This window comes from Chelmon rostratus, chromosome 6, assembly GCF_017976325.1.
Source record: "Chelmon rostratus isolate fCheRos1 chromosome 6, fCheRos1.pri, whole genome shotgun sequence".
Classification (NCBI taxonomy): Eukaryota; Metazoa; Chordata; class Actinopteri; order Chaetodontiformes; family Chaetodontidae; genus Chelmon; species Chelmon rostratus.
In genome coordinates, this window is record NC_055663.1 from 24,860,375 (window position 1) to 24,876,976 (window position 16,602).

Below are 16,602 nucleotides of genomic sequence, written 5' to 3' on the forward strand. Positions count from 1 at the left end.
AATGAACATTATTTTTTTAACTCATGTGGGTTCATGTGTTGATTCCTTGTTTCATGTCACAGCATTTTGTTTAATGTTTATTCAGACAAAGGTGTTTGAGCATTTGAGCGTTATGTCACACATTCCCACTTTTACATGGGCGCTGTCCTCTGGAGTGACGCAAAAAAAGTACCTCATTAACTTAATAAACCATTAACACAATAATGATCTAAATGGCATATTAATCCTGTTAGCATAATTTCTTACTAATGTAATTTAAGTCCTTATTTATGTAACATTTTCCTGTTAATATAATTCAGATTTTTTCATGTAATCCTCTTACACGATCCACCAAAGATCTCTTCCGTATTCATACATTTTAAAGTGGATAATTTAAAAAATGTGTCATCATAGCCAAATAATGCCGATGCCAACATACATGACATCATGCATGGACCCGGTTCGCTGTTTACCAGTAAAACTGCACTGACACACTGCGACTGCTGTTTAGCATTCGTGTTGAATTTGTTGCAGCTCTGCAAGGAGAGTGTCTCTGTCATAACTTGTGGCTCAGAGGCCCGTCACGACAATCTGTTTTCCTTTTCATGCTACAACCGATCGATTATAATTCCATCCTATTCAGACAATTATTAATTCTTAGAGTGCCTCCGACTGGGCTGCAGGGCTCCTTGTTATGTGAAGACACTGAGCGTATCCTCCTGAGGGAGGCTGCTATCTAGAGCACTGGGTGTTTTTTGCCCCGGAAGACTGGCAGCATGACTAACGCCATCTCCTGTACCGTGCTGCTCTCCTCCCTTGTGGATTGGGAGCAAAGGTTCTTCATGCTCCTCAGCACCCTTTTTTTGCATCTCACTCTGTAGAGTTTTTTTTTATGGCGAGCTGTCAAACGTTCATGTGTGAATGTGAGTACAGTCCCCTCTGGGTGATTTGTCAGGACTTATGAAAACTATAAATTCTTTGCATTATGCTTCAGACGTTCTTTTTTACATGACAGCCGACACATAGCCTGCAGCAGTCGAGAATGTTGACATTACGCAGCCCACAGCAGGAAAAAGGCCAAACAGAAACAGAAGTGAATACAACCAGTACAGTCTGTATAGGCTGTAAATCACATATTTGAATGTTGAGAGATATTTATATGTTGTATTAGGTTAAACCTTGTTCTCTATCACGTTTCTGTTTTTTTTTTTCCTGATTGCTGTTCTCCTTCTTTTCAATAAAGATTCTCATATTGATTTTAATATACACACAGAAAACCATCATAACTGGAATTGGATCAAGTGCAGAAGTGTTGAGCTGCTGGTCCTCTTTGGGCCTCAAGATGCTTCTTTAAGAAAAACTACATAGTGGTTAAAGATGGTTGAAAGTTAATGGAGCCTAAAGAGGGGTATGCTTGATTGACCAGTATGCCATCCCGCTACACCCACGTCAGCTCCTTCTGGTCGTCACTGTCACTTACTGAAACCCAAAACACGGTAGTGGCAAGCAATGAATTCAGCTCAAGGCAAAATACGCCTTTAGTACAACCTCGATTCCAAAACAGTTGGGATGCTGAGTAACTTGAAAACAGTACAAAGACAATATATTTAGTGTTTGACCTCAGCAGCTTCATTGATTTTTGTAAATATCTGCTTATTCTGAATTTGATGCAGCAACATGTTTCAAACACGTTGGGACAGGAGCAACAAAAGACTGGGAAAGTTGTGGAACACCTGTTTGGATCATTCCACAGGTAAACAGGTTGATTGGTAACAGGTGATAGTATCATGATTGGGTATGAAAGGAGCAGGCTCACTTGCTCACAAGCGAGGATGGAGCGAGGTTCAACACTTTGTGAACTCATGATTAGATAAAGGAGATTAATACATGGACTTGGGAACACTTGTCAGTAAACACACTTTGTCTGTGAATGACTACATTCAGTTTTTATTTATGTTTTAAACAGCGTTGGACTCAGGGTTGTCAGTAACAAACACTACGTCCACGTCAGTGTTGCTGTTAGTTATTCTAACGAAGTAGAAGCAGCTCAAATGAGACGAGGAAACACTGTGACAGACATCAGTATGAACTGAAAAGAAGGTGTCCACAGACAGATGTGACCAGTTTTGTGTTGTGTTTAGGTATTTCAAAGTCCCTGTTATGGAGCCTGCTGCTGCCATGTCACCGGGTCTCCTGGGAAACCTTGTAGCCCTGCAGGATTTGATCTTCTGCTACATCAAGCAGGAATCCGTACAGCTAGAGTAATGTCAGCTGCTCCTGAATGGAAACCAGTGTTACTACGTATTGATTGTTGTCAGAGGCGGGATAGGTTTCACAACCTTTACACACTTGGGATTTGTTTGTTGTGTGTGCATGGGGTTTCTCATCAGTGCTGTGCTTCTGCTGGTGACTGCTAAGCAGCTCTCCTGGAGTTCGTTGTTTTGTGCCTTAAGTGACTCTGTGGCAGACTGTTGCACTCTTATATTACATTCTTATATGTTTGTGAGGCCTTGTTGTCCCTGCATATAAAACTCTTGAGGGTGTGAACATATTGGTCTCTACACTAATATCTAAAGGCTTTATTTTTTTGGAATTGCTAAGAGTTAACCTGATATATTTTAGAAACCAAAACCTATTTATATAAGCTTATATTTTAGGACCAAGCTTATTTTCACTCGTCACATTTTGTAGGATGTGATGTCTTCAGATTGTTTGTTTTATTCAAACAGCAATCCAAAATCCAAAAAATAGAGGCATTTTGCATTATTCTGTTGATCAGTTTATCAAAAGTGTTAAGAAATTGTTAACTAGAATTAAGGTTTCCAGAACATCACTATTCTTCTCTAAGTATTCACTTTGTACAGAAAATCCCTTTGGAGAAAGTTTCAGACAAGCAAACATACCTACTATCCTCTATAATGTTGTGTTTTTTGTTTTAATTATGTCCTGTCACTCCTTCTGTTGGTTTCTGTGTCCCTTGATGAGAGATAACACCAAACTAAACCTCTTTTTTCATTGACGTCAAAGCTGTTGGGACTTTACAAACATCAATACACCGCAGCAGCATTTTCAACTCTCCGCTGTGAAGCATTCAAGCTCCTGTTGAACTGGAGAACAGTTCCCTTAACACCCCAACACACACACACCCACACACATACACACACACTGTGACCCTCCGCACCACCCTGTGTTGTTTACCCTGTCAAATGCTTTTACCCTCTGCTCGACTGAGTCTATAACTGATGGAGGCCCAGACCTGCACTGTCCAGCGTTTTGTGCTGAGCCCGACATTTTGGTCCACACAGGCTGTACAGGACGGGTTGGGTGGGGTGGGGTGGTCCTGCAGCCACCCCTCACATTCTACACAGGGCTGGGAAAGTCAGGGACAAAGGCCCATCTGGGTGGGGAGGTTGGAGAGAGCTTCTAACCCCGCCACTCCTCTGGGGAATGATCGGCTCGTGTCCGCTGTACTTGTGAACACAGTGGGGCTGAAAATCCAGGGTGATGCCCTCGCAGTGTTTACAGTGCAACCGAGGTTGCTAATTTTGTCTCCTCTCTCTCCTCCCTCTGTCACTTCAGTCATAACCAGAGGACCACGGCGTTTCGCCATCCTGTGACCGGACAGATTTCTCCGGAGAACCTGGATTTCATCCTGCAAGAACAGTGAGTTATTGACTTTGTTGCTTCTCTGCAGCCGCATCCATACCAGCAGTAAAAAAAGAAACTCAGTTGTTGAAATAAAGAAACGATTCCATGTCAGATATTTCGGGCCACTTTGACTTTCTCCAGCTGTTTCGTGTCATCTGTGGGTCGAATTCCAAGCTGTGAACGTTTATTTTTAGCCCTTTTTTTAAAAGTGATGAAATAATACTGAAAATGAGGCAAACCTGAAAGCATTTGAAGAAAATCCTTTTCTGCTCTTGTAGTTATGTCTGACCTTCTATTTGACAATGACTTTGGGAATGTTGTACCCACGCCTTAAAGTTACCGTTTGAATATTTTTCTAAACTTTAGCAGGTTATACCTCTTTATTGAGTGTGTCGACAGCAGGTTTCAAAAGAGGCTCAGCATTGTTTTAAATGAAGATGCGGGCCTTTCATTTCACCAGGCCTACTTTTTAAATAAAGAGAAAATGTTGCCGGATTGTCAAGGACATGCAGAGTGTTCCCGCTGCTGTGTGATGCTACAGCAGGAGTCAGTAAAATGTTGCTCTCACTTCCTGTTTGGGCCATCGGAGTTGGAAAATGCAAGTAACTGTACTTTTAGCTGCATTTTTTTCTTTTTCACTGTGTTGCCCACTGTTAAATATGAAGCTACAGCAAGCAGCTTGTTAGCTTAGCATAAAAAAAGGAATCCAGTGTCCAAATATATTTTAAAAAACCCTCATGGTGACTCCTCCTACCGGCCAAGAAATAGTCCCAGACAGTTTTCCACTTTTAGAAGATGTAATGTGTTAACTCCTGAGCTTTAGACGTGCTGATAGTCCGATTTGTTTACCTTTGGACAGAGGCAGTTTCTAGCCTTTATGCTAAGATAAGCTCATTGGCTGCTGGCTGTATCTTCATGTTTAGTGGACATACGTGAGCAGTATTGACCTTGATATTTTCCAACAAGAAAACATAAAAATAAGCATATTTTCCATTAAAGGGAAAACTATTGCTTTAATCCTAAATTGGAGGCTGTTTTTGTGTTAGCAGTGACAGGTGCAAAGGTTCAATCCATGAAGGTAGTGGACAGTGTCGACTGTTTGTATTTTTAAGGTGTTTATCAGATAATTTTAGATCATTTTAAAGGTGCAATTAGCAGTTGTGAGCATTATTTGTTCCTAATCCTTTTAATACCCAGATATCACTGTAAGCTAATATGCGTTCACTGCTCTCAGCACCCCGATGTTTACCTTCATTTGCCAGCCCGTGATGCTTTATCACTTTAAGAGACCTGGTGAGTGCAGCTCTCTCTGGAATAAACAAGTCAGAGTGCTTACTCATGGCTGTTTAGGAGACAGTTTGTATTGCACTCTAAGGGCTTTGTTTGGGCAAAGATTTCCTGCCAGTGACTAAACCCGATACCAGACTTTCACCACAATAGAGAGACTCCCTGAGGTCTCAGTTACAAGAGACGGGACACTCTTTTCTCTTGCTGCCCCAAATTGCAGTGCAGGTCCAAAAGAAAGGTGAATTTTAGTAAACATTTCTTGTTGCTTGAGTGTCGAAAAATACACAAAACAAGAAAAAACCTCGAGCAATGTGCTGTTTCACTCGGAGAGGTTTTTAGGAACTTTTGCACAGGGGGGTTTGATTTGTTCACGAGTGTGTGACTTTAGAAGGAAAAGAACTCCACATCTTGCCCCCGGCACTTTTCTGTAAGCCAGTTTGTGTGAAATATAACTGAAATGCAGATATATGTTTTCTAGTGTTCCCATGTTTTATTTGCTTTACTGCTGTAGTCTACTGTTTAGAGCCAGACTCCGGCTCTGTATAATCCAGCCCTTCTACATTTCTTTCAGCTATTCAAATCTACCTGCGTATACCACTGGGAGCTGAATTTGAATGTCAGCTTGCAGAAAAACATTCAAAAAATCCGATTGAATTCACTCCTTTGCAGCAGTCATGGTGCTATTGAACATTTGGCTATTTTTACACTTGGAATGGAAGGGTCAGAGGGCCGTGAAAATGTTTCTATGTTACGTAAATAACTGCAGCAAAATGGTGTATTTTCTGTGACGCTCTTATTTTGCATCTTAAACCTGCATGTTGTTGTCATACTTTTATGATAATTGCTTTTTTTTAGGTCATGTTGGAATAACGGGTGAAACTGCTCTTGTGGATGATGTTATATTTTTTTATATGAAGCAACATATTACTGCCACCTGTAAGGCTTTTGATACCTACAGGCACAGCATTTTGTTCGATAAGTTGATTTTAATACCTGCTTACACCTTTTTTAACCCGCATCTTGTTGGTAGAACTCAATGTTCTTGCCTTAGGTTTCAAATCAAGCCCCTAAATCTTGACACAGGAGTCCCGCATGAATCGATGTTTGGAACCTTGCGTTTTGGACATGGACATGCATGGACAGTAAATTCATAAAGGAGATGTCCTGAATCCTCATGCTGCAAACTATAAGCCCTTAGATGCCATTTACCACGATACCGGTTTCCAGAACTATCCGCTCTCCTCCTGGAATAAATTACTTATTAGCCTAAAGTTAGAAACACTTGTTCCTGTCAGGAAGTTTTGCTTCCTCGTATTATGATAAAGTAATAATTGTTCTAATCAGTGTCTCTGTGTGTGTGATAATTGTTTTCTGTGACTGTCTTGTCTTGCTGTGATCTTGTGTGTATGTAATTTGCTGTCAGGCATAACAGATATTGATGTCAATGAGACTTCCTGAATAAATAAAGCTGAACACAGTTGTTTTGACTTGTGTAGGCTGATTAGACCATTATGGGAGTGTGCAGACCGTGGGACAACACACAACTTTATGTGTTTTTTTTTTGCGTGTGTGTGTGTGGAGTTTGGTGACCCTAAAAACTTCTGTGTGGGTGTGCAGAGCTTTTAAAATCTGTCCACGTATGCACAATGACAGAATAGCTCCTAATAGCCAGAGGAGGTTTTCATGTGACTCTCTGCTTTAACTTTTACTTCACCTCCTGTCGGGGTTTGACACTGGGAGACTGAAGCTGGGGCCTTCACCTCGAGCTAAGGGACCTGGGATCAGTGCTGTCAACCTTTTTGGCTTTGAATTTAATCCTGATGTCCTTCAGTCAGCCCCAGAGCTTCAGATAACAGATATTTAAAGCATCTTGCCCTGCAGTTACATTTCTAATATGACTAAATTAAACTCCTTCGACAAAACCTTCAGCAGAGTAAATTCTCCTCAGATTTAATGAATGAGTCTCGATCCTTCGCATTCATGAGTTATGGCTTAATGTTTTTCACGATTTAGATATGGATTTATTTTTAGATATTTAGCTGTTAATGTTGCTGATTTCAGGGAAAACATCATTTCACTGCACTTGTTGCTTTTTTTGCTCATGTTAAACTGTTACGTCAGTCATCTTTTTATTACGGAAGCAAAAGGCATCATCTAAAGTAATCCTTGCTACTTTTCTCTTCTCTCCCACATCTTCATTTGTGACATTCTGATGGGATTGTGTCACATTTTGTGCGAATGCTTGGACTTGTTCACTTGTAGCAGATAATGTCACTCAGTTATTATTGTTAGTATTATCATATTAGTATTCAGTTATGAAGGTTATTGTCCTGCTGCTTTTATGGTCTTGAATTTAAAGATAATATTTGCTACTCAGGGAGTAATTTAATGAAAGTGTCAGCGTAAAAACAGATGGCTTCACTGCTTGTTACAAAATACAAACAACAGAAAAATACAACAGTTCAGCCGCCATACATTTGGTGCAGATATTAAGCCTGATCATTTTTGGCATTTTAATCACTTCTAAGACTTTTGAAGATCTCTTGCGAGGCCTTAGAAGGAGAGAAAGAAAGCTTTTCTTTTTGACTTAAATTTCCCAGACGTAGCGTTCGATTAAAGAAAGGTTTAGCACTTGTTGAACCTTTAATTGTAATTTTTTTTATTGCTGGTATAGGTTCCCTTTTGAAAGTTATTATATTCTCCTTCTGCCTCATACTTATTGTCAAATATTTATAATTATTTTAGCATTATTATTAATATTTTGTTAAATGTATGCCTGCAACACAATCCGTCGTGTTGTCATTTCCCATCCATCCATTAGCTTTACCTGCTTATCCTCTAGAGGGTTTTGTTGGGCTGGAGCTGATCCCAGCTGCACGAGGCTGGATGCGCCATGAACAGTCAATCACAGGCCAGACTCATCGAGACAGACAACCTCACATTCACACTCACGCTAGTTAATATTCTTACTGGACAAATTTTACTAATTCAGCGAAGAACAATTAATAGAGCTAATGAGGAAACACATTAAAATGTAATGAAGTTCCACTGCTCCGTCTCCATTTCTAGCAACCTATTTTCTCTTTCATTTTTCCATTTCTGTCACCATCTCATTGTTTTCCATTTCCTGTTCTCCCTGTTTCCATCTGTCCAATCCAGTCACTCTGCCTGTTTCTATCTCTTTGTTCCTTCTTATTTTTCTTTATCCTTCACCCTCTTTTCACACCTTTACCCTTCTTATTTCTTAATAGGCGCATTTTGCTTGTCTTTCTCTTTTGAATAATTTTGAATACATTACTTTCAATTAACTCAAATTAGTTCAATTAAATTCAATGTTCTTTTCATGTTGATGTACTCGGTACTCAAGTACTCAAGAAGATGGATGCAACCAGCGTTAGAGACACATGCATAGGTGCAGTTCTTACAAAGACTTTTAAAGCTTAAAGCAGTGGATTATGCAGATAAAATGCTGTTAATGTATATGCAGGATAGTCAGATGTGATCATTTCTAATTTTGTGGCAGACTCCTCTGTTTTTTTGCTTCCGGAGAGGCATTGCTAGTATGAAGTCTTTTATTTTTAGCATTGAAAGTCTCTCAGTGAAAATTATTTTTCACATGTAGGCAGGAAATGCATTTCACTGGCACTGACCACAGATGCACACCTCCTCGTGTTACACTCCGTCTACTTCTCCAACACTGAGCTTCCTTCCTCCTTCCTCCTCCTCCTCCTGTCTTCCAGTCTGACTCTTCACTATCTCATCATTTTTTCTTCTACTTCTGCTCTTCCTCTCTGTATCCTCTCTTGCCTCTTTTCCCCCCAATCCCCCTCATTATGTGTGTCCCTCTCTCCCTGGTTTTAGTCCATCTCTCTGTTCCAGACAAGGAGGGACCAGGTTGCTTTTTTCCGTGCTACGTTCTGATGGATCTGTCTTATTAGCAGCTGCGTGGGCGTGAAGCAGACCTGTCCAAGCCACTATGATAATGTGTCAGTGGAACACACACACACACACACACACACACACAGAGAGAGCCCTTCAGTCATTGGTGTGTGTATATGTGTGGTTAGGAAAATAGATGTTGAAGTCTAGACAAGACAGAAGGAACCTGTGTTTTATAGAGGCTCTGCACTTAGCAGCAGCAGAATACTTGCATTATTTTGCGTCTCATTGTAATACTGCAGTAATATACTCGAGGACATTCTTTGCTGCGATAATGCGAGACACAGCCGAGTGCCATCAGCAACACTGAAGCACCAACTTCACAGTAAAGATCATCCTCAAGGGTAATACATTATGGATCTGGAAGACCGGTTGAACACACACGTGAATATTGACTGAGGAAGTTTCATTATAAAAGGGCCAGAGGAAAATAAAGATTGTTAACTAATCCCCTGGTCACTTGCAAAGCAACTCATTAATCAGAATATATCAACTCATTGGCGGAAAATACAGTATTTGTTCTATATTTAATACGGTCCTGTCATTTTTTGTTTATATACATTCAAATATTTAATGAAGATATTGAACAAACTGTCTTGGGATGAAAAATTCTGCTGCTTTTTTTAGCTAAAAGTTTTGGACTAGCAGCACTCGGGCCTTTTATAAAGTTCTCTTGGTTTTATTTTTTAAACAATATCTTAAGATGATTTCCCGTGGTGTAGTAATCTTTGATTCACATAAGATGCTTACGATCAGATCTTAAATGAACTTTGAGTGCACTTGCAGAGTGGGTAGAACATGGAGGGAGGAAGTTTTTTTTGTTGTTACAGTGCATAGAAATGTAAGAACATATTTTTCTTCAGATATCGGTGCTTATTTAGAAATTTGCTTCTCTACTTTCATGCTGAGTTAAAATGCATCAATGAATGCAACTCTCACGTCTCTGTGTTAGATACGGAGCTGGAGCCAGAACGCTGTTGGCTTAGCTTAGCATAAAGACTGGAAGCAGGAGGAAACCCCTCGCCTGGCTCTCTCCAAAGTTCTTCCTGGGTGAAAAACAGTGGAGATGCTAAACTAGCTGCATTTTTAGGGTCAATGGAAGAGGCAAAATTAGAAAAAAGTCAAATTTGCAAAGAAGTTTTTATGCCCGTTGTGCTTTTTGCCTTTTTTGAAAAACCGTTAATGTGCTTAATGGGAGAGGAAACACCGTTTTTGAATACGTAGCAAATATTTAACACCCACAAGACTGACCAGCTGTTTCCGCTCTGAGAGAAGAAGAAGTTTCTGCAGAGATCTGATGTAACCATCCTCACATTAATACATGAAGCCAACAGAAACATCATATTTCCGTCATATTGTCTACGTTTTTGTCTGGATATTGGGATGAGAACCCAGCTGCTGACGTGCTGGGTGGATGGATAAACTGGTAGGAATGTCAATAAGGGTATTTAAACTATTTATTTGAAGATTAAATTTAATTGGCTCAATCCTTTGTTAATAGGACTGTTGAAGAACTACTAGAAAATAGACAGATCTGTGATATTTGAGTCAACAGAATGGGGATTTTTAAGCATGCGAGGGTCCAAATAATTTTATTTAGTTGAATAAGAGTGGGATTGCTCGAGGCTTGTACTTTTAATCGCACCACATCAGTGCCAATAATCATTAAATCCAATGACCTTGCGTATGTTATTGCTATTGGGTTTTAGTTTAATACTTTTAATTGCCCTTCACCCCCTTTTCCCTTTTCTGATGAAGTAATCATTCATTCTCATGTCATTACGGTGCAATGTTAGTATTATGGGTTACATGTTTGGTTGTAAGTACCCATGAAGTTCCTCTCATCTAATTGTACCATTCAAAACAAAGATCATATAATCACTGTTAATGTATGGAGGAAGCTGGCATTATATATCCACCAAGCTGTGAACCCTAATTATCCAATCGCCATTGTGCCACTGCAAATAATACCAGAGAAGAAGATGCTGCTGCCCCCGGCACTATCCACATATCTACTGTGCTGCTATTTAAGGCTTCTATGAGCCTGCATGAAGCACTCAAAGGTTTTCACTGAGGCCAAAGCTCTTTTGTAAACTTTTATATTCATCTGAGGATGGAGTTTTTGCTCAGCGGAGCTGGTCTTTTTCAGCATCTCCCTGCTTCACAATCATATGCTCACACACAAATTCATACCTTTTACTTTCGGCCACTGAGCCTCTCAGCTGGAGCAGGCCTCACCTTTAGATTACTGCCACCCTGTTGACGCCACACGCTGGCACACAAGTTGTGGAGTTCGCTGGCGCTCGTATATATCTGTCACCTCCAGCTCCGGCTGCAGCAGCCAGGCGCCCCCTTTTTTTTCTTTTTTTCATTTGATGTCAACGACAACTTTGATGGAGGCATCAGCTCAGAGGCCATCAAAGCAGAGTCGAAACTCCATCTGAGAGCGTTATTAGCAGCAGGTGCGACGTGGATGTGTGTGTACGGAGGCCGGCGTCAGTGGGCCTGTCCACCGGGGGTTATCACGGATTAAAGTGGCTAAAGTGTCAGGACTTTACAGCTCCTAGGACTACCTTATCAGCTGTTATTTTGGCAGCAGGAGAGATGGAATAACTTCCTTGGCTGCTGCTGTCTGGGTCTCAGTATCAGTCTGCATCTGAAGTGTGTCTAAGTCTATTCGCACCATTCGTCTGTCTGTCTTTCTTCTTGTCATCAGCTTTAGGCTTGAAAAAGCTGGAAATTTATATCACGCAAACCAGAGGAATTTAAAGGTTGTCTTTTCCTGGACAGTTCTGAAGAAATGTTAGTTTTCCTGATATGTTCCCATCTGTGTTTTGTGCTTTCCAGGCTTCATTAATAATCCTAATAAAGAAATTTGCCCAGGCTTTTTAATTTCCTGCTCCACTTTGTTGCACAGAGTGATATACATCTCTCATCTCCTGTTTGTCACGCTCTGGTCTAGATTTCAAGACCAAATTTAGAGCAAAGAGCCTTTTTTCTCATTAATTTTCACATTGGTTAATCTATTCATGGTAATTTGGCCCTTTTTAAAGTCTTCCATTTTACTGGTTGAACTTTTGAACTGATTTAACTTGCATATATCTTGGGAATAAGACCCTTTTTTTTGTTAACTTGTTAATTAGAATTGTCATGCTCAGGTCAAATAGAAGCCTAGTTTTGCTGAAACAGAACATGCATGCTTGATGAAGCCTTTCCCTTTACAAATGAAGAGTTCCTGGCTGTCACTTGGTTTGTCGCTTCCTTTCTCACATTTTCTTCTCTCAACTCTTCCTCCATGTTATTCCCATCTGTTCCTCTTGGTGTTCTCCAGAAGCTTTTTCTGTTCGCCCTCTTGTTGTCCACATGTTTTTGTCTCTGACCCTTCCCCTGCTCGTTGATATGGGATCTGGCGATTTAAAGGAAGCCGTGCTGGCAGTGTGATGAATGCACACAAGGTGCTTCGCCAGCGGTGCAGCATGGCGATGCTTTGGTTGACTGTTGCCATAGCAGCAGTGTGGAATTGAAGCAGGGGCATACAGCTGTAGATGGAATGTGTGGTTTGGCAAAGAGTGCCTCTCATTCTCGCCCATTTTCAGTATTCAAATCACAGTCTATTATTTCACTATTTCATAATAATCCAAAACCTTGAATAAATAGTTCATTATTTTAAGAGAGAAATGTTATTTGCAATTAGACAAATGATTTGCGAGGTGTTGGATAGTGACTGGTAGGTGTGAGGTGCTGGAGGATGTGTTTTTGGACTTGGGGCAGAGCGAGGTTAGCGGTTTGGTTTAAGTCTTTAATGATAAACTGGACTAAACCGTTTGTGGCTCCCGCTCCAAACAAACTCCATACTCAGACATGAGATTGATATCTTCTCATCTCACTCCCGGTAAAAGAAACCAACAATAAAAGCGTATTCCCTAAATGTCGTACTTTTCCTTTAAGGCACAAAACTTTGCTGCACAGTTGCAGCATAAGACAATTGAGCCCCATCAGCATCATGGAGGACGATCACACTGAGTGAGCTGTGAAGACAGAAGTGTCAGGGAAACATAGTTTAAAGTGGAAAATGGAGATGCAGAGGGTGGATTTTTTTTGGAGGGTCGTTATTACAGGTAATATTCCTTTGAAATTGGGACATGGGTGGTTCTTCCCAATATATTCAGAAGGACATTTTTAGTTTTGTCTTACAGTTTGGGGGAAATCGGGTGTAGCAATCTGTCAACACAGAAATAATGATCTCCACTCTCTGTCTGAGGACAGCATGGCTGTGTTTTTCTGTCAGATAATTTAGTGTAGCATTTCTGAATATTTTTGGTCTGCAGAGATGAAGTTGTAGAGTGAGAGTCAGGCAGTATTTAAATGTCAGCTGTGATTGTGTGGGCTGCCAGCACTGTTGATTTCTGACATATTTTGTTGCAGCCGTGTGTGTGTTTTAATGTGTGGCTTTGGTCGTGGGAGTTTCAAGTTTTTAAGTGTCTTAAGTGACTTTTTCTTGTTTTCTTGTGAGAGGTATCATTAAAATACGGGAGGAATCTGGTAAAATGTCAGAATCCTTCCGACAATTACTTCTCCCACGTGATTTAATCTCCTCCGTGGCGTCTTTGTTCACAACATGGCCGCCTTTTCCTCCCACAGACATTGCAAGAGGAGGCGAAACACTCTCCTACTGATAAGCAGCCAATTAATGCCCTCCAACCCATCCTGTAGTGTCACTGTTGACTCGTGACCAATATCGCTGAGTGAGATTACTATGCAGTATTCTTCAGATCGGGGTTCCTGCCCTGTATTACTCTGACTGTATAAGTGCTCATCTTTAAGTGTCGGCTCTTGAGTATTATTTGCCTTTTTTCTTCTCCACAGAGCCATGTGTTCACATCAGAGACTGACAAGAACAATGTGTTTTAGCAGATTTGCATTCAGCGGAAGATTTCACCGAAGCTGAACTCTGTTTGCGCCGTTTGTGTTTTCGAGCCGTCATTAGTGATATTGGTCCCATGTTTCCGTGTATTTTTTTAATGATGGTCTATGAGTGTGAGGTTTGCGCGGTTTGTTTTGAAGCTTCCAGCTTTTGAAGTCACTTCAAAGGATTGTCTTTTGGTTTGGAGTGAAACAGCAGCCCAGTGCATTTTGGGTAGATGAGTTGATTTCTCTGAAGTGATTGCCGGATTAGGCTCCATCCCTGCATCACTTCCTTTCATTGGTCAAAATCCTCCCTTCAGTGAAGTGTTATTAAAAGGGTACTCCACTGATTAAGCATTGCACTTCAGTGAAGTTTGGGGACTCACAAGAGACAGATTAATAAGACGTATCAACACTGAAGCAGCAGAAACTGAGATATCATGACATTTGGTCTGTCCTTTGTGCCAAGTTTAAAAAAACACCACCTTTAAAACCCAGTTTGTTATGCAGACTATAGGTTAGGATAACAAACTGGGGTTTGAAGGTGGTGTAATGAAAGATGTTAATGAGTTGCAGTATAAGAATCAAAGGATCTGGCATTTTTGATGCTTGACCTGATGTTTCTGCTGCTTTAATTTTGACAATTATTGTCAAATTGTGGGCTTGTATTATTACTGTCGACTGTTCTGACGCATCACTCAGTGTTTCCTACAGAACCACAGTGTAACTATGATAACTGTGACCCTTGTTTTCTGTATCACATGGCTTTGTTGACACCCTTAATTCTGATCTGCCAGTGATGAACTCTCAAGTGTCTTATTCCGGACTACTGTTGTATATCGAAATCTTTATTTCTAATCAGAATAGTCAGTGTCACCTCGTGCCAAAAACATAGCGGTATGTGTGATATGTTGACTTAGAGTCGATGGAAACAGTGCAATCATCATGCAATCAGTTTAAATTGGGCTTCACTTGTGTGGTTGTACTAATAGCCCAAAGGTCAGAATTGCTGCATTGTAATGGGTTGTTTGATAGTTTGAATAATAAGACCAACTGGGAAAATCTTGGCAGGGAAATGAAGCGAATAAAGCTTTTACCCCCGAAGCTACTACAATCTGCCGGCCCTTGAGCAAAGCACTTAAATCAAAGCTGCTCCGCTGGAACTGCTTAGTAGTAGCCAGCAGTATGTGGAGGCTCCCAGAGTGCCGGTGTATGATTTTAAAGCTTACTCCATGCTGTCTTAATGAACTGAAATTAAATGAATGAATGAAAACAAATCCTCTCCCGGCACATACACAAAGAATAATGTTTAAAGGAGTGTGCCAAAATAAAGAAAAAGAAAAAAGATATGTATGAGCTGACAGGAAGAGACACTGTGAAACATGTAAGAATGACAACTTCTCTGTCATTGGTGTTGGCAGCGTGCCATTTAATCCAAATAAGGCTGCCAAAACTTCGAGTAAGTGATGAGTAAGTGACAGACACGCACCATAAATCATAAAATGTCTGATTATAATTTTGTGCTGCATTTTTTTTTTTACACCATACAATAATATACATAAATCAGTAGTGAGATGAACCTCTTGGGCTCTGCTTCCTCTTTCATAATAAAAGCACGATGCAGACATCGACACCACGCTGATCTGAGCTGCGGCGCGACGTGTTTAGTTGATTGTGACATCTCCTTTCATGTTGTCTCTCTAGAATTACTCCGTCTCTTCATCTTTCCCCTGTTTTCTCCCTTTCTTCTCTCCTTGTTCTCTCAACTAAATCAGCTCGATTTAAAGAGGTTTGTCGACTCGGTGAGAATGGCTAAGTTGCCGGAACACAAGCGAGCAGACTGCAAAGACCATAAAATGGAAATAATAAAAAGAATATTAGAAATAACAGTAAACAAAGCAAAGCTTTAACAGCGGCTTGTGTTATGAATTTGTTGTTATTTTGCTTTCCTTCTCTGCCATCTCTGTCATCGAGCTATCTGTTCGTCTCCAAGTGTCCCTCCTGTTTCTTTTTTCTCTCAGACCCTTTGTGTTTCAGTGTCTCTTCTACCTCAGTGTTTACTGCAGAGACGTACACAGATTACCACCCCTGACCTCGTCCTCTTCAGGAATTTGAAGTAAATAAGTGGGTTGTGTTCCCTTGGACCTTCAGGAGCTTTGTCAAATATGGATTATTCTCAGCAAAGAGAGGTCATACCTTTCTCCTGCCCTCCGCAGCGAGAGCTAGCCTGCACTCTAAGGCCAAATTATATCCTGCAGGACTGAGTCTCAGGAGCTCCTGATCTCCTGAAGAAAGTGAGATTAACAGACTCCCAGTAGAACCTGAGAATTGAGTCTTAAACACCTCTGCAGAGAAAGAAATGGTCTAATTTGTCAGGTTTTTGAATATTTCCGTGAAGAAATCAAAGCCTCTGTTTTTTACGTCATCTGGCTTTCCAGCTCCGTCTCTCTTCCCACTCTCCGCTGATTTCTTCTCCCTTTCAACAAGGTCACAAGCACTCTTGTCGTCCTCCTGCTCCGCACTCGCTTTTACCTTTCAACAACCTCTTTTGCAAGTGGCGAAGCTAAAAAGCTGGATAACATGTCAAAACCCCCCAAAAGTCAGCCGTGAAGAGAGATGTTTCAATGAAGAAATTTTGCACGGGCCTGTCCACGTGTTCGTCTTCGCAGGGCTTAAATCATAACCAACATTAACTCTCAGATCAAAGAACAATGACTTTCCCTGATTCCAATCTTTTTTTTTTTTTTTTAAAGCAGTTCTATTTAAAATCTTTCCAGTGAATTTGTTCTTTCGATTTTGACTTTGATGAAAATGCATCTAATTTACATTTTTGTGGTTGCTGAC

The 16,602-nt window shown here is 40.6% G+C and overlaps 1 protein-coding gene across 11 annotated transcripts in view; it reads left to right on the top strand.

Moving 5' to 3' along the window:
- LOC121608557 (pleckstrin homology domain-containing family A member 7-like) overlaps nucleotides 1-16,602 on the top strand; it is a 133,189-nt gene that overhangs the window by 64,307 nt on the left and 52,280 nt on the right. For all 11 annotated transcript variants that reach the window (XR_006006921.1, XM_041939885.1, XM_041939882.1 and 8 more), the window contains one exon: nucleotides 3,559-3,642. Coding sequence is in view for 10 of the 11 variants with exons in the window: in XM_041939885.1 (XP_041795819.1) it covers nucleotides 3,559-3,642 (84 nt within the window). In the remaining variant the exon portion in view is untranslated. The remainder of the gene's footprint in view (nucleotides 1-3,558; nucleotides 3,643-16,602) is intronic.